This window comes from Meles meles, chromosome 4 (assembly GCF_922984935.1).
Source record: "Meles meles chromosome 4, mMelMel3.1 paternal haplotype, whole genome shotgun sequence".
NCBI lineage: Eukaryota > Metazoa > Chordata > Mammalia > Carnivora > Mustelidae > Meles > Meles meles.
This window is the reverse complement of record NC_060069.1, coordinates 43,767,198-43,794,483: the sequence shown is the minus strand read 5'-3', so window position 1 is coordinate 43,794,483 and position 27,286 is coordinate 43,767,198. Positions and strand designations below refer to the sequence as shown.

At 40.7% G+C, this 27,286-nt stretch overlaps 2 protein-coding genes across 4 annotated transcripts in view; both read left to right on the top strand.

The window, feature by feature from the left end:
- Window positions 1-232: 232 nt before the first annotated feature.
- Window positions 233-22,011, top strand: DYNLT2B (dynein light chain Tctex-type 2B). The gene is made up of 5 exons (XM_046002852.1): window positions 233-480; window positions 3,689-3,822; window positions 8,775-8,844; window positions 19,187-19,250; window positions 21,854-22,011. The coding sequence occupies exons 1-5, from the start codon at window positions 362-364 to the stop codon at window positions 21,899-21,901; spliced, it is 435 nt and encodes a 144-aa protein (XP_045858808.1). The 5' UTR covers window positions 233-361; the 3' UTR covers window positions 21,902-22,011.
- A 1,703-nt stretch (window positions 22,012-23,714) lies between these two features.
- PCYT1A (phosphate cytidylyltransferase 1A, choline) overlaps window positions 23,715-27,286 on the top strand; it is a 63,034-nt gene continuing 59,462 nt past the window's right edge. Inside the window, exon 1 of one of the 3 annotated variants that reach the window (XM_046001871.1) lies at window positions 23,715-23,856. The gene's annotated coding sequence lies outside the window, so the exon portion shown is untranslated. Of the gene's footprint in view, window positions 23,947-27,286 lie in introns of all 3 variants that reach the window. The other 2 variants (XM_046001868.1, XM_046001869.1) reach the window with 2 other exon arrangements.

The window sequence follows — 27,286 nt, the reverse complement described above, 5'->3', positions numbered from 1 at the left end:
GCTCACAGGCTACAGCGCGAAGACCCTTTATTTAGAGTCAGGGCCCTGCCGCTTAATAGCCTCTATGGGCCTCAGATTCCGCGTCAATGTCTTAAAATTCCTGCGCGGTTAATAAAACCTGACGCGCGTTAAAGCGCTTTCAACTCCCCATAGGGCTGCATCAGCCTTAGGTGCTCTCCCTAGACCAGTTCCCACCCAGCAGCCAGTGCGCAGGCGCGGGGAAGGGCTGCTTTGCTGGGAGCGCGCAGCCGCGTCACATCAGGGCTCACGGAGGCCCCGTTGCCCGGGCGACGGTTTCCCAGCTCCCTACCGCAATCAGCCAGGCCTTCATCGCGATACACTAAGCCAAGAAGCCCTAGCCATGACTTCATCCACCCCTGTGTCCTTCACTACGGGCACAGCCGACGGGTTGCCCGAGACTGAGAAGAATGCTGGGGAGTCCGAGAATACCTATATTCTGCGGCCCATTTTCCAGCAAAGGCGGGTAACGGACGAGCTGTCGTGGGGGTGTCCTACGAGCTGCTGGGTCACGTCGACAGAGGCCGCCTGGCAGCCTGCGCGTGGGGAAAGCGCACGGGGATCTGCGGGGTGGGCGGGGCGGGACTGGAGAAGGAGGAGCGGGGCTGGAGGTGGGGCGGGCTGGGGTCGCGGGGCGGGACTGGAGAAGGAGGTGGCTGGGGAGGGGGATGGAGGTGGCGGAGGAGGGACTGGGGGGAGTGGCGGAGTGGGTTTGGTACGGAGGAAGGTACTGGGTTCGAGTCTAGCAGGGAGGGAAGGAGTGTGGGGTGATCCGGAGACCTAGAGGCGAGCCGGGGAGGAGGCGGGCCGGTACTAGAGAGGAAGGGGCAAGCCGAGAGGATGGGATGCTATATTTCTTGAGTCTCCAGCTGCTCTGGGCAGCTGTGGACCCGACCTACAGCGTTAGGGCGTCGGGAGCACCTACGGCTCTTGCAGTGGGAATGGTTGGCTCTAGGAGACCCGGGATGTGGGCAGAGGAAAGGAGGGGTGGAATAGATGAGCAGGAAAGAAACGCCTTGCATCGAATTCCATTCAGCCATTTTCCAGGGTTAAGGTGTGCGTGTGGGTGCCGGAATACGCTTACTCCTCTGCAGGGAGGGGGACCTGTATGCATTCAGTCTTACCTAGGTATCATCCGGATGTTCTTGGCCCACCACCGAGATGCCTTCCCCAAATTATTGTCTAGTGCAGAGGACAGTCCGCTAGGGCTATAGGGTCTATCACTCACTTCATTTTCACAAGATTAAAAATAAATAAATAAATAATTTTTTTTAAAAAGCCCCTCTGTTGCTTGAAACCAGATTGCTGAATCAAATGCTTGGCAGATACTGGAAGCCAGGAACTTTGGTTATAATGTGATACATTTCATGCAGTTTTCTGGTGGGTGGAGTGGACATCAAAAAAGGTGTGTTCAGTTATCTTGGTAAAAGTTTCTAAATGCATAGAACGCTATTTGCTGCATTTCTGTTGTAAAACAGAACAAAAGCAGAACAAAATTACCATATATTATGTAGGAACAATCCTCTAAGATTATTTGTGATTTGTTTGAAGAAAACTTTTGACATGTCACTGAAAATGAGAAAGGCTTAAGGGGAAGAGCCAAATATAGTATATTTGTAATAGGAAAACCCCTTTTAGAACAAATCAAATCCTGGAAATCTGTCGATGATTCTAAAATTCATCTGTGAGAATAACCAGGCAAGAGAGCAAAGAAAATACTGTTAAAAAGTAATAAGGGTTGCTTCAGAATTTAAATTAAAAAAAGGAACCCCACCCCAAAAAGTAATAAGGGACCACTAGGGCTACCAAATTATACTGCATTATAAGCTCAAAACCTAAAACATTCTGGTCACTTGGCACATAATAGACAAATCAGCTAATAGAATATATAGCCCAGAAAATAAAACTATGTTTTAATATATGATAAACAACTAAAATGTGAACATATTTCAGGGTGGTGAAATTAGGGGAGATTTTCCCCTCTCTTTTCATTTATTCAATAACCCATTCCTTTCAAAAGTATTTATTGTCTACTATGTGCTGGGTGCTCTTCTAAGAAGTGGGAAGATGACAGTGAACAAAGCAGTGAGAAATCCCTGCCCTCGTATAGCTTACATTCTAGCTGGGTAGAAGGACAACAAACAAGATAAATACATAAGTGAACTATATAGTATATAGTGTACATACATAACTATATAGTGTATATATACACACACACACACACATATATGTATATATACACGTAGTATATATCTCTCATAGAGATAGTAATGAGTACCAGGAGGTGAGATATAAAGTGATGTGGTAGGAGGGCAATTTGAAGTTTTAGAGAAGGTGGCTAGGGAAGGTGACTTTTGAATAAAGACTTGAAAGAAGTGAGGGAGGTAGCAATGCATATAGAATGAGATTTGAACTTCAGGCAGAGGTTAACAGCAAGTGCAAAAGCACTGAGGTGGTCATGCCTGTTGTGGTCAAAGAACATAGGGAAGACCAGTGTGACCAGAGTAGAGAGAACTGGCAGGTAAGTAGTAGAAAACGAAATCAGAGAGTTTGATAGGGTAGGTCATATGGGGCTGTGCAAGTGACAGTCAGGATGTTGCTTTTACTCTGAGTGAGGTAAGAAGCATTTGGGACTTTTTTTTTTTTAAGATTTTATTTATTTGAGAGAGAGAGAGACAACAAGCATGAGCGGGGGCGGGGGGAGGCAGGGGAGATGGAGAAGCAGATTCCCTGCAGAGCAGGGGGCTTGATCCCAGGACCCTGAGATCATGACCTGAGCTGAAGGCAGATGCTTAACTGACTGAGCCACCCAAGCACCCCAAACATTTGGGATATTTTGAACAGAGAAGTGCCTTGATCCAACATATATTTTAACAGGACCAGTCTAGTTGCTATGTCCCCACAGGATATGGGGGCAAAGGCAGAGACAGAGACTTGTGTGAAGCTGGTGTAACCCAGGCAGGAGGTAGCTTGGAGCAAACTGGTGGCAGTGCGGTGGAGAGAGTGACTGAGTTTTAGATTATTCTGAAGGTAAAACTGATAAAATTTGCTTATGAACCAGGATGTGGTTTGTGAGAAAGTCAACAAGCCTGACTTCAAGGTTCTTGGCCTGAGCAACTAGAAGGAAGGAGGTTCTATTGACCAATATAATTTCGGAGAGAGGAGATGGTCAGAAGCTCACTGTTGGATGTATGAACTTTTGAGTTGTCCATTAGACATCCAGATGGAGTATGTGTTGGAATATGTGGTCTGAAGTTCAGGGGAGAGGTCCACTCTGTAGATATACATCAAGAATATGACTTGTTTTCTTAAGTTGTATATGTCACTTTGATAATAAAAAGTATGAAAAACAGGAATTAAGTTGTTGTAGTGACAAAAAGCTGTGGGCAGGGGCACCTGGGTGGCTCAGTGGGTTAAGCCTCTGCCTTTAGACCAGGTCATGATCTCAGGGTCCTGGGATCGAGCCCCGCATCCGGCTCCCAGCTCAGCAGGGAGCCTGCTTCTCCCCTCTCTCTGCCTGCCTCTCTGCCTACTTGTGATCTCTCTCTCTCTCTATCAAATAAATAAATAAAATCTTAAAAAAAAAAAAAAAAGCTGTGGGCAGTTGCGCTGTGAACGTAAATTGAAATTTTGGAGTTACCAATTAGATGTTTCACACTGTTTCTTTTAGGTTCAGACCTTCTGTGGTTAAAGAATGTATCCATGCTGTTCTTAAGGAGGAGCTAGCAAATGCTGAGTACTCTCCAGAAGAAATGCCTCAGCTCACAAAACATTTATCAGAAACCATTAAAGACAAATTAAAAGGTAATTTGTGGTGATACTTGGAAATAGACATTGAATTTTACTCGTTTGTCTCCTTCCCTATCTTTAAACAATGGGCATAAGCTGTGGATTCTTTTAAACACAATTTTTTTCTTCAATGTCTAGTCCTCTCAATTATTTGGTAACTTTTACTCTTGTAGGTCTTTCCAGATAGTGGGGAAGTTAAACATATGAAATAAAACATTGTATGCATGCAGTATCTGAGACATTCCAGTATGAGAAAGATCCAAATTTACAAGGACTCCTTTCTCCCATCATACTTGGTTGTTTTTCTCACCAACATATCCGTTCCTTAGCCTGTCTGTCATTCATACCCTCACTGTCTGACCTCAGCTCATCTCTCCAGCTGAGTCCTTAGCTAGTCACCAGACTCAGCTCTCCACTCTTGCTAAGCTCTCTATATCTATAGAACATACCTCATGCTTTTTCTCCCCCATTCTCTTTTTAAAAGATTTATTTATTTATTTATTTATTTATTTATTTGAGAGACAGAGAGTGTGTGTGTGTGTGTGTGTGTGTGTGTGTGTGCGTGCATGTGCTGGGGAGGAGGTCAGGGCAGAGGGAGAGGGAGAGAGTCTTTTTTTTTTTTTTTTTAAGATTTCATTCATTCATCTGACAGAGAGAGATCACAAATAGGCAGAAAGGCAGGCAGAGAGAGTGAAAGGGAAGCAGGCTCACCACCGAGCAGAGAGCCTGATGCGGGACTCGATCCCAGGACCCTGAGATCATGACCTGAGCTGAAGGCAGCGGCTTAAACCACTGAGCCACCCAGGTGCCCCTGGGAGAGAGTCTTTAAGCTGACTCAGTGCTGAGTGTGGAGCTGGAGGTGGGGCTCGATCTCATGAACATGAAATCATGACCTGAACTGAAACTAAGAGTCAGATGCTTACCTGACTGTACACCTGGGTGCCCCTCTTTTGTTCATAATATTATACCATCTGAAAAGTCCTTTCTCTCTACCTTTTTAAAACTAGAACATTTTTTTGGAGGGAAGAAAATGTCTATGTCACAGTAATACATTTTCATTGTACTAACCTAGACCATTAGGAAAGTATACATTTAAATTTTTTAAATTATATAAAATTCCATTACCCAAAGGTAGTTACTATTTAATATTTTGATGTACTTTTTTCTTTTTCTTAATTTGCTTTAATTTTTAGAAACTAAAAAAATATGAGAGTACAAAGAAGAAAATAACAATTCTATGTATTTCTATCACCCAGAATTAACTACTGTTTGTATATTAACATTTTTATTTTCACTTTTTAAAAAAGATTTTTTATTTATTTGAGAGAAAGAAGATGAGTGGGGAGAGGCGCAGAGGGAGAGGGAAAAGCAGACTCCCCACTGAGCAGGGAGCCTGACTCTGGGCTTGATCTTAGGACCCTGGGATCATGACCTGAGCAGAAGGGAGACACTTAACTAACTGAACCACCAGGTGCCCCTATTTTTACTTTTTAATGACAGTTTGTTGTTACTGTGAAAAAGATACATGTCCATTATAAATAAATTTAAACAGCGTAGAAAAATAAAATTAGAAAATCATCCCAAATGCCACCACCACATTAAATATCAGTATTTAAATATCAATATTTAATGATAACCATTAATAGTAGGTGAACATCATATCAGACATCTTTTCCATGTTTATATACAGATAAATACCTTAATAACAATGGGATACTTTGGACCTATTTTGCATAGTGATATAGCATTCATTCTGTATATGTACACTTATATATGTGTATTTTTTTTTTTGCATTCATTCTATATTTAAATGGAATGGTTGCTCACTATTTAGTCCTTTTATCATGCCATTTTGGCTCAGTTTCTTATCCAATGAGATTTTGATGTAAGTTTTTTCAGAAAGGACTGAGAAATGCTACATTCTCTGTGTTCTTTAATGTTTGAAGATGTCTGCCTTTTGCCTTTAAATCGATATATTTTGGATGTATATAGTATTTTGAGGTAATAACTTATTTTCTTGAGAATTTTGTAGATTTTGTTTCATTATCTTCTGGCATTGAATGTTACTGTAGAGAAATCTAAGGCCACTTGATGTCCTCTGCCTAAAGAATCCCATTCTTAACCTTGATGCTCAATAGCTTTTTTAGAATATTGCTTGATAGTGAGCATTTTATATCTTTCAATCTGTGGATTTTTTTTTCATATCAGGAAAATTTTCTTGTATCTCTGAAAACATTTCCTGTTCCATTTATTAGGCCATAGGACAACAAATACTGATACGTTGAATCATCTTTGTCTTTCATATCTATTAGCTTTTCTGTGCCATACTTTCTTCCCTTTCCTGTAATGTTTACTTGTAATTATCGTAAGCCAGTAATTCAGTTTTCATTTGTGTCTGTCCTGTCCCTTACTATTTTTTAAATTTATTAGGTCTGTACTGATACTGTATGAGTATTCAGTTTGTCTTATGGCTGCGATCTTCATTTTCATCTTTCTGTTGTTTATAATCTGATTGAGTTCTTATTTTGTTGAATTTATGAGCTTATGTTGTTCTATACTGCAAATCAGTTGTGAAGAATTTCTCTTTGTTCCTTGGTTTATATTATTTCCTAGGTTGAGGGGTTCTTTTGTTTGTTTTTATTTTTGTCTTTTAAACAGTATTTTGTTTGTTTCTTTTTATTCTTTTCTTTGTTTTTCTTGCTGCATTATTGCATATTGCCGGTCAGCTTCTTTCTGTTTTACTCTGATGTGTGATTTTCAGGTCTTTTCATTTGCTCTTTTCATAATTGTTCCAACACAGTGTGGGTGATTGGTACTCATCTACTATATCTGAGATTATTTTATTTTTTCCCTCAGAACTACAATGGAAGGACTGGGTATTTAATATTCTAGCTCCTTTGGTATCAGAAAAGGAGGTAGAGAAATGGGTAGAGAAAGGAGGAAGCTCTGTGGAGCTGTGTGCACTGTTTTGGGCTCTGTCTCCTGAGATTTTTGTTAAGTATCCTGAATTAAGGGTAGTGTCTTACCTGGAAGGGGAACTGTAGTCTTCATATTATTTGTCTAATTTACTATGTGGTCCTGGAGCCTTTCCTTTGATCAAACAGAGTTGGCTATGTTTCAACTTTGTCCATTTCCTTTCCCTTTTCCCCCCCTTCAACTGTTTTCACTATTCCTTTGTTAGAAAAGGGGGAAGATAAAGATGCCCATTCAGTTTTCTTCTCTTCAGATTTGGTTTTAGTAAGAATTTTCAGGAAAGCAGCAGAGTTGTGATTTGGAAAGCAGCAGAGTTGTGATGGGCCATACAATTATACTCCAGAATCGTATGTTGTTTTCTTTTCTACCTTACTGAACAGCTTATGGTTTTCTGAATGCTCCATACTCTATGCCTTTGCACGTGCTGTTCCCTCTCCATAGAGTGGAGACATTGTCTGGTAAATTCCTACTTTTCTTTCAAGACTCATTTCATTTATCACATCCTCCAAGACATCTCTTCTGGTCACCACTTCCCCACTATCTAGACAAGTGAAGGAGCTTCCGGCTCTGTGTTCCTGTGTATCTTACTCATGCGCCTCTTGGAATTATTAATATATTGCTTTTTCATTTTATTCATGTTTGCCTTCCCAACTACTCTGTGTTCTTTAAGGCAGGAAGAGCCTCTTTTTTTTTTTTTTCTTAAGATTTTGTTTATTTATTTGTCAGAAGGAGAGAGAGAGAGAGAGCGTGCATAAGCAGGGGGAGCAGCGGACAGAGGGAGAAGCAGGCTTCCTGCCGAGCAAGGAACCTGATGTGTGGCTTGATCCCAGGAGCCCAGGATTGTGACCTGAGCAGAGGCAGATGCTCAACCAACTGAGCCATGCAGGTGTCCCAAGAATAGTGTCTTATTTATCTCTGTGTTTTGGGGACTTAACACTACATGACTTAGAGTAAGAGAGAAAGGAAGGAAACTGGAATCTATTGAGAAACTAGTATGTATCAGTACTGTTCTAGATGCTTTATTTATTACTTCTGAAAATTAGTAGAGGAAGAAAAAGATAGAAAATTAATATTCACTAAAATGGAGTTGGGAGACCAGAAGGGGGAGCTCTAATACCATTCCACATCTTATCAGCCCGCCGGGAAGAGCCTATACTTTTACTATCCCAGCAGGAGGAAGAGAGTTTCTCCTTGCACAGCAACAGCCCTGCCAATGAGAGACTGTCAACGATTCCGGCAATGAAAAGCCACTACATTTCCCACTCCTGGTTTACTTAAGTGGACTTTTTGTTTATAATAGTCCTCCCAACGTTCTCCTTTCCTCTGTAAAAGAACCAGCTTCTGGGGCGCCTGGGTGGCTCAGTGGTTTAGGCCACTGCCTTCGGCTCAGGTCATGATCTTGGGGTCCTGGGATCGAGTCCCGCATCGGGCTCTCTGCTCCGCGGGGAGCCTGCTTCCCTCTCACTCTCTCTGCTTGCCTCTCTGCCTACTTGTGATCTCTCTCTGTCAAATAAATAAATAAAATCTTAAAAAAAAAAAAAAAAGAACCAGCTTCTTTTTTGTTCTCTGTACTTGCCTGTGGTTTTACTATAGCTTTCCTGTCCTGAATTACAATTCTCTGCCCTTCTTGAATAAACCCATTTTTTTGCTGGTAAAATAACTGACAGTTTTATTTTTAAGATCAATGTACTATATCTTATCTCATCTCACCTCACAACATCTCCCAGGAGGTAGGTAATGATATTCCTATTGAACAGATGAGGAAGACTTACACCAAAAAAGTGAACAGCTTGTCTGAGGTTACACACTTGGCAAGCTGACTGACTTACTTACCAAAGTAAGATTTGTCCTCATGTCTTTCTGACTCCCAAGCTTATCATCCTACTCAGCCAGTGCTTGTGAACTAAATGCCCATGTTCCTTTCTAGGCAAATTTACCTTCATTAAATAACTTTACCACTTTTACTTATAGATAACTCTCTTATTTTTTTCTAGAAATGGGATTTGACCGATACAAAATGGTGGTACAAGTAGTGATTGGAGAACAAAGAGGTGAAGGAGTATTGTGAGTAGTTGGTTTTTCCTTCTTGTTTTTACTCTTAAATGTTTCTTCTTAGTTATTCATCCTGACAATTCAGTAAGATTTTATCTGTGTAAGAGTGAGAGGAAAGGACAGTATAACAAAATGCAGCTGTGAACCAAAAAGATCCTGGCACAGAACAGTGTGGTTGACAGTGTGGGTGAACTCTGCAAGGTAACTCACTTCTCACTTTTCCTAGTATCTGTAGGCCAGTAGGTCTTTTAGGGTTTATGTATATGTGCTCCTAAGTCCAGTATGGCACTATGTATATGTTTCTTCTTCAGTTCCTTCCTTTTTTTTTTTTCCTTAAATTCCTTCTTGCCTGGTTTTTGTTCCTATCATTCCAAATTAATTTCTTTAAAATTGTCTGAGACCTCCTTATTAGCATATCTAGTAGTCCTTTCTTAGCTCTTGTTCTTGGCCTGGGCTTCTATTTCTTTTTTTAAATAATTTTTTTTTATTTTTATTTTTAAATAATTTTTTAAAAAAGATTTTATTTACCCATTTCAGAGAGAGAGAGAGAGAAGTCTGTGCTCGCAAGGATGAGTGGGAAGAGGGGCAGAGGGAGAAGCAGACTTTATATGGGGCCTCGTCCCAGAACCCTGGAATCATGACCTGAGTCAAGAGCAGATGCTCAACCAACTGAGCCATGCAGGGGCCTCCTGGGCTTCCATTTCTTAATATTTATTCCAGTTTATTTTGTCCCTGATGTCATTTATCTAACTTGTTTCTCTTCTGTTTTTTTCTTTCCTTTCCTGGTTCCTTTTTCTCCCCTACATCGCCAGCTCTGAGCTTTCTTTAAGGCTCAGTTCTTGTTCTTCTGCTCTTCCCACTGCTTTTTCAATTAGCTCATTCATTCTTATGACCTCAAACTGTCATTCATGTGCTGGTTGAGTTCAAAATCTGTATTTCCTGTCTTTCCCTATACCTGAGTGTTAAGCTCCTGTTTTCCTTTGCAAACAGTACTGAGTATATTTTATTATTATTATTATTATTATTTAAGATGTTATTTATTCATTCGACAGACAGAGACCACAAGCAGGCAGAGAGGCAGGCAGAGAGAGAGAGGAGGAAGCAGGCTCCCCGCTGAGCAGAGAGCCTGATGCGGGGCTTAATCCCAGGACTCTGGGATCATGACTGGAGCCGAAGGCAGAGGCTTTAACCCACTGAGCCACCCAGGTGCCCCAGTACTGAGTATATTTTATAAGAAAGTATTAAAGTATTTGTTGAATGAATTTTAAAAATACCTTGTAGATATTATCCCTGAGAATTTTTACTATAGAATGCTAGATTTGGAAGGGACTGTGGATATTTTCTAGCGTCTACTCCCCTTAATTTATAGATGACACTTTCAAGGATCAGTATGATTTAATCCAAATTATGTATCTGGCTGGTGTCAGATAAACTAATAGAACCTGGCCTTCTGACTTCTGGCACAGTAATCCTCACCATGGTGCCCCCTGCCATTTGCTCAGAAGGCTTCCAGAGATTTTCTCACCTCAGTGATGTGAAGAAATACCTCACTACTCTATCAGCTCTGATTCAACATGTTCAAATACAGTTGCAAATTTCTTCTCCCTTCTTCTCCTTCGGTCTGCCTGCCATTTTAATTTCTCTGTCTTTCACAGTATTGCAAAGCTTTTATTAACTCTGGCTTAAAACCTTGAAATCCTCTTTTGTCATGTTGAACTGTTACTCTCTCCCCCCACATGCACTGTAATCTGGAGACCAGGCTTCCTTAGCAGCCCATTTTCAGCATGGCCAGACGCTGGTCTCTTTCCTCTACAATTCATTTTGTATACTAGACCGGTCTTTCAGAAGCACGCCTCATTTTCTTGCCATAAACTTTTCAGAGTTTATTTTAAACCCTGTCAAATGTAAACTCCTTAAACTGGTTATGATTCACTTTGTAAAACGTGATAAGGCCAAACTCTAAAGCATAGCATTCAAGGTCACTCTCCTCCTTTTTAGAAATTTTATAATCTAAAATTCCATACAGGGACCAAGGAACTCCCTTTTTTCTATTGCTTAGCTTCAGAGTTTGTCAGCACGTCTGGATGTTGTTTTATTTACGCCTGTACCTACTCTCCCTGTCCCACCAGATTATTTTGAAGCAAATTCCGGTCATTGTACCATTTCATTTGTAAACACAACAGTATACAACATCTCTAATATACAATATCCCTTTTTAACATAATAATATATCATCACATCTAAAATATTGTTGATCCTTAATATTATACAATACAGTTTACTCTTGTGCACAGTATGGGGTTAGGCTTGTCAACCCCTGCACAGTCAAAAATAACTTTTTATATCTGCATATAGCTTTGACTCCCCAAAACCTTAGCTATTAATAGCCCACTGTTGACTGGAAACCTTACTGATAACATAAACAGTCTATTAACACATATTTTATAAAGATATTATACACTTACAACAAAATAAGCTAGTGAAAAGAAAATGTTACTAAGTGTTATTTAAAAAATCAAAAGGAAGAGAAAATATATTTATAGTACTCTATTTATTGAAAAAACATCTGCACATAAATGGATCTGTACAGTTCAAACCCAAGTTGTTCAAGGATCAGCTGTGTATGTATGTGTATTTGTGTGCACATAATTATGTGTTTATATTCTTTTTTACAGTTTGTAGAAAAAAAAAGGATCCAGATAAAGGCCACCTACTGCTTTTAAACAATACGTCTCTTAAATTTCTTTTAATCTTTTACTTTCTTTTTCTTTCTCTCTTTTTTACCTTGCCATTTAATTGTTGAAGAAATGGGGTTGTCCTGTAGAGTTTCCTACAGTCTGGCATTTGCTAATTGTATCTTTATTATTTATTTATTTATTATTTACAGGAGTTTTGTACTTTAGATTATAATCTAGTGCTACGTTATTTATTTCATTGCTCAATGTCCCAACTTTGGCCATTGGCAACTCTTTCAGTTGCCTCTTGTGTCACTTTGGTATACCCTACTATTGTGGGTTTTTTTTTTTTTTTAAGATTTATTTATTTGAGAGACAAAGAGAGCAAGAGAGTGTGAGTGGGTGGGTGGATCGAGGGAAAGGGAGAAAGAGAGAATCCTTAAGCAGACTCTACACTGAATGACACAGAGCTTGATCTCACAATCCCTAGATCATGACCTGAGCGGAAATCAAGAGTCAGGCACTTAACCAACTAAGCCACCTAGGTGCCCCTATTGTGGGTTTTTTTTTTTTTTAAGATTTTATTTATTTATTTGACAGACAGAGATCACAAGTAGGCAGAGAGGCAGGCAGGGAGAGAGGAGGAAGCAGGCTCCCCGTGGAGCAGAGAGCCCGATGTGGGGCTCGATCCCAGGACCCTGAGATCATGACCTGAGCCGAAGGCAGAGGCTTTAACCCACTGAGCCACCCAGGCGCCCCGTTTTTTGAGCACGTCCTTACTTACTGGCACTATAGGATACTTCATCATATTAATTCCCAATGCCAGCCCTATAATAAGCCATTTTCTCAAGGAGCTCTGGTTCATTTTATTGGAGAATGGCATTAGAAACTAACATCTGGGCACTAGGTATGGCTATTGACTTTCTGAATATTGCTTCTGCTATGTTCTTCTTTTTGGACTCCAATTACCTATATTTGGATTGAGATGTTCTTTTTACTATATTCCACAGGTCTCTTATGCTCTTCTCTTGGTTTTTATTTTTTCTCTCTGTGCTTCCTTTTGGATATTTTTCTATTGACCTTTCAGTTAACTAATTCTCTTTTCTGTTGTGTCTAATCTGTTATTCAGTCCACTGACTGAATTCTTAATATGAGTTATTACATTTTTCAGGTCTAGAATACCCATTTGATTCTTTTTTATAGATTCTAATTCATTAGTGAAATCAACTGAGGCACCCAGACACACAGGCATGAGCTTTATTTGAAGAATTTGTGTAAGAGATTTCTGAATCTGCCCCGATGAGGGAAGAAGGGGCCTTTCTTTCATGTCTGTTACTAAAATGTAAATTAAGATATTGCTGATCAAACTTACATATTATTCACAAGTAGTTTTTGGTCGCCATTTTAGTTATTGTGATCATCAGGGGGGAAAAACCTTTTCTTAAGACACTCAACTGGAAAGGGCAGGCAGTGTACCTCAGTGGTACTGCACCACTCTGGAGAATATGCTTTCAGGCTCCATCCTATGGCCCAAGGCAGCAGCAAATCCTACCTGTCACCTCCTTTTGGTCAAAGCAGCCACAGATTTAAGAGTCTTTGGTTCACAGATGTCTAGACCCACAAGTACTTTACTGCTGATCTCCACCTGGCACATCATTAAAATGACAGTGAATACTGGGTACTTCAAGCCATGTTCCTGGGAGGCAGCTGTAGTTCAATTAATCCAGAGTGTCCTCATGTTCCTCTTCTTCGGTCTTTGCACTTTTGTGCATTTCACAAGTGCTCTGGTCACAGTTCTGACCATCCTTAGTACCACGCATGCTGCCTCACCTCCTGGACCCGCCAGGAGCAGTCAGTGAGGCCAGTGAAATTATTTTTTATCTATGTTTTTCATCCTCTCTCTCTCCTCCCTTTTTGCATTTTGGTCATAGCAGTTATTTTAAAGTCATTGTCTGCTAATTCTCCTATCTGTATCATGTGTGATTCTGTTTCCACTGACTTTTTTTATCCCCTTGGTAATCCTTTATGTGACTCTGGCTCTCAGCATGCCTGGTTTAAATCTTGGACATTGTGTGAAAAAACTGTAGAACCTCCAGATAGTATTATTTTCTTCCAGAAAGAGTTTACTCTTTCCTTTTCCATTCAGGTAGACTATGGACCGCTTACCTTAATCCAGTCAGAGGCTAAGCAGAGTTGAGATTAGGTGGCAATTTTTTTTTTTTAAAGATTTTTAAATTTTTTTTTTTTATTTGTCAGAGAGAGAGAGAGGGAGGGAGAGAGGGATCACAGGCAGACAGAGTGGCAGGCAGAGTCAGAGGGAGAAGCAGGCTCCCCGCTGAGCAAGGAGCCCGATGTGGGACTCGATCCCAGGACGCTGGGATCATGACCTGAGCCAAAGGCAGCTACTTAACCAACTGAGCCACCCAGGCGTCCCTGATTAGGTGGCAATTTTGATTTGAGACTCTCTCTACCTTCAGTTCACCCTTCTTTTCTTTTTTTTTTTTTTTAAATATTTTATTTTTTTTATTTATTTGTCAGAGAGAAGGAGAGAGAGAGAGAGCACACAGGCAGGCAGAGAGGCAGGCAGAGGTGGAGAGAGAAGCAGGCTCTCTGCCGAGCAAGGAGGCCATGTGGGACTCGATCCCAGGACCCTGGGATCATGACCCGAGCTGAAGGCAGCAGCTTAACCCATTGAGCCACCCAGGCGTCCCCACCCTTCTTTCTTGAATGTAGCCCTCCAGATCTTTCAACTAAGAACCTGAAATGTTCATTGAGACCCCACCCCCATCAGGTACTGACTTTTATATTTGTCTCCTCAGTATGAAACTACTCTGTAGTTCAACGTTTTTTCCTTAGTGTATTGGTTTCCTATTGCTGCTGCAAAAAGTTATCACAGGCACCTAGCTGGTTCAGTGGGAAGAGAGTGTGACTCTTGATCTTACAGTTTGAGTTTGAGCCTCACATTGGGTGTAGCGATGACAATAAATAAATAAGTAAAGGGGCACCTGGGTGGCTCAGTGGGTTAAGCCGCTGCCTTCGGCTCAGGTCATGATCTTGGGGTCCTGGGATCGAGTCCCGCGCCGGGCTCTCTGCTCAGCAAGGAGCCTGCTTCCCTCTCTCTCTCTCTCTCTCTGCCTGCCTCTCTATCTACTTGTGATCTCTCTCTGTCAAATAAATAAATAAAATCTTTAAAAAAAATAAATAAATAAGTAAATAAACTTAAAAAATTCATCACAAACACAGTGGCATAAAATATTATTTTACATTTCTGGACATCATAAATCCAAAATGCGTTTCATTCAGCTAAAATCAAGGTATTAGAAGGACTGCATTCCTTCTGGAGGTTGTAGAGGAGAATCCACTTCTTTGCCTCCTCCAGCTTCTAGAGATTGCTTGCATTCTTTAGCTTATAAACCCTTCCTCCATCCTCAAAGCCAGCAGCATAGCATCTTCAAATATTCCTCTGACTCTCTCACCACCTTTCTTTTATAAGGACCCTTATGATGACATTGAACTCACCTGGATAATCCAGGGTACTCTTCCCATCTCAGAATCCTTAATCATATATCTGTAAAATTCTTTTTATTTTATTTTTTGCCATATAAGGTAACATATTCACAGGTTTTGGGGATTAGGACATAGATATGTTTGCTGAGAGGGCCGTAATTTTGCCTACCACACTTGACTTTCAGTTTCAGAATTCAACACATGTCTTAAGGGGATAACCTACCATGTGACAGGCTCATTACACTTTCTCCTTTTGGTCCTTCAAGTGTCCAATTTTATCTCCATAGCCCTAAGTCTCCCCTAGTCTTACTCCAGCTGCATTCTGATTCATTTTATCCAGCTTTGCTAATTAATCTTGGTGGGAACACTGGCCTGTTACACAGTGTTCCATCATACCTCTGAGTCCTTTTGACACAAATATGTATACTTTATATATACTTAAATATAGCATTTTTTTCTTTCTGTATAGCCCAGGCTTTGGGTGTGACCCAAAGTTCATCTTTGGGTGGAAGACAAGAGAATTCGTCTGTGCAAAACTTTGGGTGTGACCCAGAAGTCTCAGGTTTATCTTACACATTTCTAGCCCTACACTTTGAATTGATCATTTCCCTGAGGAGCACTGGTTCTTTTTTATTGGCAAATGGTGTAAATACAGACTGCACTTTGAAGGCAAGATTGTGTTTTATGTATTTCTGTATCATTTGCACCTAGCACTTCCTTCACATATAACAGACCCTCAACAAATATTTGTCAAGTAAATTTTTATATTCCTGCCTTCACTTGGTTCTACTTAGCTTAACTACCACTTCCTTCATGAACTGTTCTCTGTTTTTTTTTTTTTTTCTCCTGTCTAAATTCTCTAACTAATGTAGCACTTCTACAAATTTAGTTCAAATGTTACATGACTGACTTGGACTAGACAGGCTTTACAATTCTTTTGAATCCTGATAACCTATAAATTAGCATTAACTATACATTAACTTATTCTTTCTATGTGTTAATTTTTTCACCTAATTTTCATGGGATTGAGGATTGAGACAGGTTTTATTCTTTTAGGACATATAGTAGTTGCTAAATAAATCCTTATTGGTGATAAATTAAGAAGGTTAATTTTATTTCACATTTGTTACTGTTGCAGTTGAAAAGAAATAGGTATAGGTAGAACTTTTTTGACTTAAGAAAATGTGAAATATTAAGATTGGAGATTTGGTCTATGCAAAACTTTCTATTAAAAAAAAAAAAAACAACACAAATATTTCCCAAAATGAATTGGGGGTACCTGGGTCCCTCAGTCAATTAGGCATATCCAACTCTTGATAGCTTACATCTTGATCACAGGGTTGTAAGTTCAAGCCCCATGTTGAGCTTCACACTGGTCATGAAGCCTAGTTAAAAAAAAACACCAAAAGAGGCGCCTGGGTGGCTCAGTGGGTTGAGGCCTCTGCCTTCCGCTCAGGTCATGATCTCAGGGTCCTGGGATCGAGCCCTGCATCGGGCTCTCTGCTCGATGGGGTGCCTGCTTCCCCCTCTCTCTCTGCCTGCCTCTCTGCCTGCTTGTAATCTCTGTCTGTCAAATAAATAAATTAAAATCTTAAAAAAAAGTTTAAAATAAAAGAATATTGAGGAAGGCTTTAAAAAAAAAAACCACCATGGGCGCCTGGGTGGCTTAGTTGGTTAAGCGACTGCCTTCAGCTCAGGTCATGATCCTGAGAGTCCCAGGATCGAGTCCTGCATCAGGCTTCCAGCTCCACGGGGCGTCTGCTTCTTTCTATGACCTTCTCCTTGCTCATACACTCTCTCTCAAATTAATAAATAAAATATTTTTTAAAAAATTAAAAAAATAAAAACACCAAAAAAACAATATCATTATGATATATGTGTATCTTTCTCTATAACCTGAAGCTGAACTGCTTAGGTTCAAGGACCGCTTTGTCACTATTTGTTTGACCTTGGCAAGTTTACTTAGTTTGTCTGATAAATCAGTTTCCATATTTATTAAATGGGTTTAATAATATAGCAGGAACACCTGGGTGGCTCAGTCAGTTAAGTGGCTGACTGTTGATTTCAGCTCAGGTCGTGATCTCAGGGTCCTGGGATCCAAACCCTTGTGTAGTGCTCTGCACTCAGCTCTGAGTCTGCTTGTCCCTCTCCTTCTGGTCCTCTCCCTGCTCTCTCTCTCCCTCTAAAATAAATAAATGAAATCTTTTTAAAAAATAGTACCTACTTCATAGGATTAAGTGAGTCAATACATGTAAAGCACTTAGACCAGTGGCTGGTACAAAGTTAAGTGCTCAATAAATTTTAGTGATGACTCATACTACATTTTTAAAAGTGTAAAAGCATTTGTAATTACTTTTTTCACTTAACATTGTATTGTGAACATATTTTCATTTTTTGTAAATTTTGTAAATATTTTTGTAAGGTTTTTGGAAAAATATCTCTTTAATGGCTACATAGAATTTCATTGCCATAAAATATCATGATTTCCTCTACCACTTACTACTGTGCATTTCAGTTATTTCCATTATTTATTTATTTATTTTAAAATTTTTATTTTTAAGTAATTTCTGTACCCAACATGGGTCTTGAACCCACAACCCCAAGATGAAGAGTCATATACTCCACCACTGAGCCAGGCAGGTGCCCCATAAAATTGTTTCCATTTTTTTAAAAAAAGATTTTATTTATTTATTTGACAGAGAGTGATCACAAGTAGGCAGAGAGAGAGAGGGGGAAGCAGGCTTGCCGCTGAGCAAGAGCCCCAATGCGCTCGATCCCAGGACCCTGAGATCATGACTGAGCCGAAGGCAGAGGCTCAACCCACTGAGCCACCCGGGCACCCCAAACTGTTTCCATTTTTTAACTGACTTTTATTTTGCCTAACATTCTATCTTTCTCAAGATTTGGGGAGATAGTGGTTAAATTGAGAATTCAGAGGCAGTGTAGTAATTCTGTAGAGAGAATACTGGGGTTAGAACTAGTTAGATTGAGTTCTAGTTCAGAGTTTGTCCCTTTCTTTTCTGGAACTCGACAAAATGATCACAGTGGACAAAATAATCTATTAGGTCTTTTCCAGACCTACTTTTTTATATTATTGTGCAAGATATCAGTCATAAGTCTTAGGTAGTATTTCCTCTAAAATTTACACAAAAATATCTTGGCTGAAGTAATCTATAACAACTTCCCATCCAAAATACCAAAGACTCAAGGTATTGACCACTTAAACTGTCAGGCAGCTGGTCAGAGCTGGGGTTGTTAAGAGTCCCTGGGCTGTTGCCTCCAGTTACATCTATGATTTCAGTCCCTTCTAGTTTATCCAGTATATTCTGCTGTACAAATAGGATTTTCTATGTGGCAACCCATGAAAAGGTTTGGAAGCACTCATCTATAAGAATGTATCAAAGAAATAGCACAGAAGACTGTGGGGGAAGGGAGGGAAAACTGAAAGAGAAGAAATCAGAGAGGGAGACAAACCATGAGAAACTTTTGACTCTGAGAAACAAACTGAGGGTTTGGGCTCCTGGGTGGCTCAGTTGGTTAAACATCTGGCTTTGGCTCAGGTCATGATCCCAGGATCCTGGGTTCAAGCCCCACATCAGGCTCTTAGCTCAGTGGAGAGCCTGCTTCTCTCTTCTCCTCCCAATTTGTGCTCTCTCTCTCTAAAATAAATAAAAATCTTGGGGTGCCCAGGTGGCTCAATGGGTTAAAGCCTCTGCCTTCGGCTCAGGTCATGATCCCAGAGTCCTGGGATTGAGCCCCACATCGGGCTCTCTGCTCGGCGGGGGGCCTGCTTCCTCCCTTCTCTCTGTCCACCTCTCTGTCTACTTGTGATCTCTCTCTGTCAAATAAATAAATAAAATTTTAAAAAATAATAATAAATAAAAATCTTAAAAAACAAACAAACAAATTGAGGGTTGTGGAAGGGAGGGGGGTGGGGGAGAAAGGGTAACTGGGTGATGGGCATTAAGGAGGGGACATGATCTGATGAGTGCTGGGTGTTATATGCGACTAATAAATCACTGAACACTCCATCAAAGACTAATGATGTATTGTATTTGGCTAATTGAATTTAAATTAAAAAATGTATTCAAGAAAACTTTTGCTCATGGCAAATAGATATAGTTCAGATCCTTGTTATATTATTTATAATTCTTCATTCTTTGACTTTTCAGCATGGCTGCTCGCTGTTTCTGGGATGCCGACACTGACAACTACACTTATGATGTTTTCATGAATGTAAGTCTATTTGAAAGCCTCTTTTCCCTTTCCAAAGACATGTGGACATTCCAAGTCAAATTAATATTATTAAGATATGAGAACACTTTAGTTTTAGATGTCTTTGACTCCTGGATGAAATGATTTTACTGTTCCTTTACTGTGTTACTAAAGCAGAAGAAATCCAATGTGTTGCCCAAAGGGAGACTTGTAGGTGTACAAATGATATACAAGTTCTTTACAAGTTTGATTTTGAGAATATTGTATTATTTAGTGCTAACAGACATGTGGTACTTGGCTAACTATAAAGAATTGGGTTGGCAGGGGGGTGTTTGGGTGGCTCACTTGGTTAAGCATCTGCCTTTGGCTCAGATCATCATCTCAGGGCCCTGGGATCAAATCATGCATTAGGCTCCCTGCTCATCAGGGGGTCTGCTTCTCCCTCTCCCTCTCCTTTGCTCCCAACCCGTGCTCTCTGTCTCTCTCAAATAAAATCTTAAAAAAAAAAAAAAAAAAAAAGAAATTGGGGTGGCAGGGATTCATGAGCAAAGATGATTTTCGTTCAGTAATAAAATTAATTATTTTATCTTAAAGCTATTTCTCAAAACTAAGCAAAAGAGAAATCTTTAAAAAGAGATTTCATTTAAACACTGGTACATTATTGGCTGAATGTTTTATATATTTTAATCATATGTTGTTATACTTGCTTCCAGAAATGATCCCTAGGTTGTGAATTAGTAGACTCAGAATTAAAGTATAGTAGAATAGAACAGAAACTTGGTTGAGTGAATTAGGAGAGGGATTCCATTTCCAGCTCGGTAACTTTCTAATTGAATGACTTCAGGTGTCATTGGACTTTTTTCTGATTGTATCAAGTAACATTAGGAAGCTGTACTAGATTTTCCCAAAGAACAGCTGTGGTTGCCTAAAAATAATTTGGTGGACTTGTTTAAAGTACAGATGCCAAGACCCTACACAAGTAGATTCTGATCAAATAAGTCTGGTGTTAAATCAGTGAATCTGAATTTTTTAAAAAGTTACCCACATGATTATGCTTACTGCCAGGTTTGGAAGTTGCTTGTGTTGATGTCATCTTAAGATACCTTTTAGCTCTAAAATTCTATGGTCCTACCAAAGTTTCATTTTATGTTCAACTCCCTTAGGAGTTGAGTTCCCTTAGGGAACAAGGGCTGAATAGTAGGAAGTACTATGGAAATCCCACTTGTCAGCTCTCCAGGGGAAGGGTCAAGCTAAGGTGATGGTTTTTCCTGCTTTTTGGAGTTACTGAATCCTTATACAATGCAATTCAATCATTCAGCAAATAATCTGAGCTCCCATTAGGTGCCAGCCTCCCCTGGAGGTGCGAGGGATAAAATTTTGAATAAGACAGGCATGGTGAACTCTGGGAGGTGCTGTAGAACAGCCAAAGTGGAATTCATAGACCATTGCCAGTCCTTACGCTGTGTGGTCACAGATCCTTCATAAGAAAGGTACATAGAGTGTAAGAGGTTAAAAACTCTTACAGGAATTGGACAAAGTAATTTTATATTGATAAATCTAATAGTAAAAAGTTTAGGCTGTATTTTGTATGTTTCTTTTTTCATTTTCCCACTTACTAATTTTTATTGTATTTTACAAAAGTATCAGTCCATAAGGCCTGGACAATAAAAAAAACAAAACAAAACAAAACAAAACAGGTTTCTCACCACTGATAGCACGATTGTAGAACATAGCTCATGGTTCTCCCACCCAAGGATATAGGGACCTGGGCTTAACCAAAGAATTTTGCTTTGGTTAGTAATCAGGTATTTGAGTTTAGATTGTTTTCTCCCAGTAGTACCAGGCTGGAGGTGAGATTTGCTGGTCTCAGGAGTCACTGAGGTAGGTGGAACTCCTCTAATAATTACCTAAAAAGTGTCTCAACAAGTTGAACTGTGATTGAGTTAAAAGATAGATAAATGGATTTTATCAATTAAGAACAAACACCCAGATGCCATTTGCCCTGACCCAGAATTTATGACAAGGTGCTGTTATATTTTTTTTAAGATTTATTTATTTGAAAGGGAATGAGAACGCATAGGAGGAGAAGAAGAGAGAGAATCTTGAGCGGACTCCCTGCTGAGCACAAAGCCCAAGGTGGGGCTTGATCATGGTCTTGGGATGATGACCTGAGTCAAAAATCAAGAGTCCATGCTTAACTGACTGAGCCTCCCCAAGATGCTGTTATTTTTATCTGTGATATAATATCATTATGCATTTACTCCCAAGAAACTCAAAACATTTCATATTGTTATTTCTGTGATAAATCAGGAAAAATGGGACTACTCATTTTATGGATATGAATTACATGAGGTTCATTAGTTTGCATTTTACTTCTACTTTCAGAAAGTCTAATTCTTTACCCATCCTACCCTTTGAGCAAGCAATTTTGTAGTTACCCTGAAGCAAGCAACTTTATAGCTATATTCTGGAAACCCTTTGTATATTGAAGGAAAAAACCTTTGTGATTGAAAACTGGCAAAGATCTGAGATGTTGTTCATTTCAATTGCCTTTGCTGCCCTTTAGCCCTTCATTAGTACTAACGTTCTGGATTTGTGTGTGTTTTGTTTTGTTTGCTTTTTAGGACAGTTTATTCTGTGTTGTAGCGGCATTCGGCTGTTTCTACTATTGAATCTTTGAAAAGTTGGGTAAAAACATGACCGTGAAGAAATATAAACTTTTTTATATTGTTAAATATCTCAACAAAATAAAGATAATTTGGCATTTTGGCAACTGAGTCTATTCAGTTTTAGGCCTTATATTTTAGTGTTTTGATTGTGTTGTAATATGTTCTTAATTATATTTGGAAAGTGGGGAAAATTCATATTTCAATTGTTCAAACATAACCAATTGTAAATATTTGGGTATATTTCCTGCCAGTGTGTTTTTATTTTCAGCGTTTTAAAAAATCATATACACAATTTCATACCCTGATTTTTCACTGCTCATAATGTCATGCACAGTGTTTAATGTCATTTTACTTCCATTATGATTTTCATAAGCATAATTTAATAGCTGCACTCACTCCACTAGGCTATACCATCGGTAACTGTTGCCATTTCCTTATTAAGGGACTGATTATAAATTTTCAGTATTATAAATAACACTGGCATGAATTTATTTGTGCGTAAAGGTTTTTTGGTACATTCTAAATTGTCTTTACCTCCTATCCATTGTTTCTGCTTTGCTGTTGCTATTTTACACCTTACACAGCTTATTAGGTGAGATGCACATTGATTTTCTCCTGGGCCTGCCATACTGTCAGACACAGTGTCCAAGTTGTGTATGAAATCGGTCCTTCCTTTGAAACTTGGAGATTATTTTGGTTACTATCCAAGCTCCCACTCTCTTTATAGTGATGTTCCCCGTTGTAGCCCCTGGCGTCTTCTCCAGCTAGCAGCCCTTATTGGGGGCACCTTAGTTTCTAAGCCACCTTCAAGTAACTATTTGAAATTCAAAAGATAAAGGGTTACAGTTTAAATCCTGTTTCTCCCTGGGGGCTCCTCAGCACAGTCCTGAGTGTATCCACCCACTTTTCTTCTCAGCCACTTTCAAGTCAAGCATGTAGACAAAAAACAGTAATAAATATAAGTTCTTTTACATTCTTCTCCCTTAACATTGGGTATTTGCTTGTCTTGCATCTGTGGAATCAAAAGTGACCCCTCCAGGGGGCGCCTGGGTGGCTGAGTGGGTTAAAGCCTCTGCCTTCGGCTCAGGTCATGATCTCAGGGTCCTGGGATCGAGCCCCCTTCGGGCTCTCTGCTCCGCGGGGAGCCTGCTTCCTCCTCTCTCTCTGCCTGCCTCTCTGCCTAGTTGTGATTTCTGTCAAAAAAAAAAAAAAAAAAAAAAAAGTGACCCCTCCAAAGGTTCATCTTAGCAAAGGAAAACTTTTCTCTACCAGATACCCTACTACATGTGGTTTTCTACAAGCTGACCTCCCTTGATTCCGCTCCTGCTCAACTGGACCTCGGCTGATAATCATTTTTCGGGTGAGCCAACCTGAGTCAGAAATAACGGAAACGAGGGTTTGGGACCAGCTACAGGTCACCACAGGGCTGGGCGGACGGACAGGAATTCTCCCTTCGTGACCAATTAGGGCAAGGTTGGCACTGGGGTGAAGCAGCCGCAGGCCGAGGGGTCTCCGGCGGAAGGCGTCACGGCCACCTGCCCTGCGCCAGACGCCCGGGACCGGGCGGAAAGGCCGGAGAGGACAGGTCCTCCCCGACTGGCAGCAAGCACGCGCGACAGTCCACGGCCGCAACTCCTCACGAGGAGGCGTCTTCACCCCAAACTGCAGTTCCGCATGGCGACTGGCCCTCAGCCACCTCATCTCTCGCGTCCGGCGTTCTCTGTTCAGCCACGCCATCCCTTTGGAGGGCGGAACTACTGAGTCGGGGGTCATGGTTTTCAGGGAAATGTCGTAGTCGGATTGACAAGAAGGCGGGCAGTAGGCGGGACTTCCGGGCCGCTGTTCCGTCAGCTGCCTTTCCCGGGCGTCTCCCCGCAATCTCTTCAACTTCCCTTGTCCGTGACGCGGCGCCTGGGAGAAAGCCGCCGGGACTCTGGCCTGCGGAGCGTGAGCTGCAGGTGAGGATCCGGTGTGTGCATCTCCTCGCGGCTGTCTCTGAGAGGACACGCTATGTGGCTAGGACCGCCAGGAGACTGACTGAAGACTGGGTTAGTGAAAGCGAGGGGAGTGCGAGGAGGGGTTATGAGGCTGCTGTGACCCTGGGCAGTGACAGCAGGGGACTGTGACCGAGAGGTAGCTGCTTGCGAGGAGTGTGCGACCCAGGAGCGGTGAATGCGAAGGGACTCTGACCTCGGAGAGCACGAGGCAGAGGCTTCGAGAGGACCATGACCGAGAAAGTCTGAGACAGTGCCCCGGAGGAGACTCCGGGTGGAGGGAGAGTGACTGTGCAGGGAATCCGATCTAAGGGAACCTGAAGTAGCGGCCGGGGGCGGGGGGGGACGGGGGGCGGATCTTTGACTCAGGAGCAGTAACTTTGAGGGGCTGACTTGGACAACAGTGTGGGCTCCGTGCCTGGACACGGTACTGCAGGGTTGTGTTTGGGCACGGGGTGTGGTTGAGCGGTCATGACTGGGCAGGGAAGGTGTGTAGTATAAAGAACGCGGGTCTGGGTGGCACTTATCAGACCTGAATTTAACTTTATGGACAGACGTCTTGTGGCTGGAAAACTTACCTCAAAGCCTAGCTCCAGTTTTTTTTTTCTTTATTTTTTCAAGATTTTATTTATTTACTTGTGTCATTGAGAGAGGGAGCACAAGCCAGGGGAGAGGGAGAGGGAGCATCAGGGTTCCTGCTGAGCAGGGAGCCTGACTGGGGGCTGGATCCCAGGACCCCAGGATCATGACCTCAGCCGAAGGCAGACTCATAAGGACTGACATCCAGGCACCCTATCAGCTCCAGGGTTTTCATCAGTGAATGGAAGTTTGGACTAATGTTAACTAGACTAGTGGTTCCATGCTAGTATTGGGTTATGAAATCCGTTTAGTGGATAGCACCTGAATTTCTTTTAATGGAATACAATAGTAATTTTCAGTGTGTTCACATAGTATTGTTTCATGAAACTTGTTTAAGTTATTTATGTATGAGATGATGATGTAAAATTGATTTCATACATCCTAAAATGTATGAAATGTACTAAAAATGTTTAAACTCAGTTTATTTCTGAGTTTTCTTTCAGGTCTAAAATGCCATGATTCTTTGTTTAGGGGACTGTTTAGAAGTTCAAAGACTGGCTCTATGGCTGGGGCAGGGGTGAAGGGGGATAGGCTCCATCAGATTGACTTAATTGGAGAAGACTTCCCAAATATAATTGAGGTGATTGGTTATGACTGGAGATTGAAACTCAACATCTCAGGTGTAGAACCAGAACTTAACATATTGAAATAGGGACAGTGATATTTATAGAAGCAGTGAGGATATAGGGGTTTGTGATAGGAAAAACTGCTAGGAATAGACATAGAGAAAGAGGAAAAGGCTTAAGAAGGGAACTGAAGATACAGAAAACATTCTGCCAATACAGACTTTAGGGTTCTTTTCAATCTTGATATTTAGTGATTCTGTAAGCACCATGAATTGCTGGTAAAAAGATATTAGTTGAGAATGGAATTGGTGCAATAATCAGTGGTAAGCAGATGATGACCATAATGTGGAAGAAAGGATGATGCTAGGAAAGTCAACAGTGGTGACTAGAATACCATATGGGAGAGGCTTTGGTGTATTTAGCTACCCAGATCCATGATTTATGTACTAGAGGCCAACACTGGCAAACTGGGAATAATACCATGCTGTCAGTAAATTCAGATGATGTTTTAGCTGGTGGTTTTATCCCCTACTGATCCCCATTCCTGAGGGCTATTAGCAATGCGGATGAAATGAACTGAAGTGAGTTTCACTACCTCCTCTCTACAAACTTTTGTAGAAGGTGCTACTGATTGTACACCCAGTGATTTTTTTAAACAATATTCAATAGAAGAAGTTTGAAGGGCGCCTGGGTGGTTCAGTGGGTTAAAGCCTCTGCCTTCGGCTCGGGTCATGATCCCAGCATCCTGGGATCGAGCCCTGCACCGGGCTCTCTGCTTAGCAGGGAGCCTGCTTCCCACCCCATCCCGCCTGCCTCTCTGCCTACTTGTGATCTCCTTCTGTCAAATAAACAAATAAAATCTTTTTTAAAAAAATAGAAGAAGTTTGAGGTAATTTTAGCCTATCTAATGCTGCAATTATCTGATAACAATAGGGACCCTCACCTCCTACACATATATACTTTGTGATAGAGAAAGGTAGTTCAGAAAGTTTCTTGAATGGTATGGTACTGAGTTGTGAATGACGGGGAAGAGGCTTTGTTTAGTCAAAAAATGGCTAGTTACACCTTTTTCTAAAACAGTAGATGTTTACTTGGCTTACACTTACACATAACTGAAAGGAACTACTCAAGAATTTCTGTAATAGAATACAGTTGACCCTTGAGCAACACATGTTTGAGCTGCGTGGGTCCACATACACGTGAATTTTTTTTCTGATAAATACAATATATACTATAAATGTATTTTTTCTTTCCTATGATTTTCTTTTTTTCTTTTTTTTTTTTCTTTAAGAGAGAAAGGGGCAAGGGCAGAAGGAGAGAAAGAATCTTAAACAGGCTCCACACTTAGCTTGGAGCTGAAGTGGGACTTCATCTTACAATCCTGAGAACGTGACCTGAGCCAAAATCGAGATTCAGATGCTTAACTGATTTTCTTAAAAAAAAAAAAAAAAAAGATTTTGTTTATTGATTTATTTGAGAGAGTGAGAGAGTACACGCAAGAGGAAGAGGAAAGGAAGAAGCAGACTCCTGGCTGAGCAGGGAGCCCAATGTGGGGCTTGATCTTAGGACCCAGGGACCATGACCTGAGCCATAGACAAACACTTAACCAACTGAGCCGCCCAGGCCCCTCAGCCCCCTTATGATTTTCTTAATAACATTTTCTTTTCTTTAGCTTTCTTGTATTCCTTGTCAGAATATGGTAAATAATACATGTAATATACAAAATATGTTAATCAACTATCAATGTTATTGGTAAGTCTTCCAGTCAACAGTAGGCTTGTTTTAAAGGGTCAAAAGTTATAAGCAGATTTTCAAGTGTGTGTGTTGGGGAACAGTGCCCCTAACCTCTGTGTTGTTCAAAGGTCAGTTGTATATGCTTCAAGATAACTGACTTAGAAGACATTTAGGCTTGGAGACTGCAGCACTGCCTCTGGGGTCCTTCGTGTTTGTTGAATGAAAGGATTCTTTTGACCTACCCTGCTTTGCAAATTCCCTTCAAAACCAGTGTAATGGCCTGATTGATAAAGCATGAACTTTATTCTTTCTTAGCCTACAATTTTTCTTCCCATAAATAGGTGAGGTTTTGTTTTTCTTGGGGGTCCTTCTCTTTGGATATGTGATCCCTTAGGGAGAATAATCTAGTCAGAGCCTTAGATTTAGAAATCCCAGGTTACTTATCTGATGTTAAC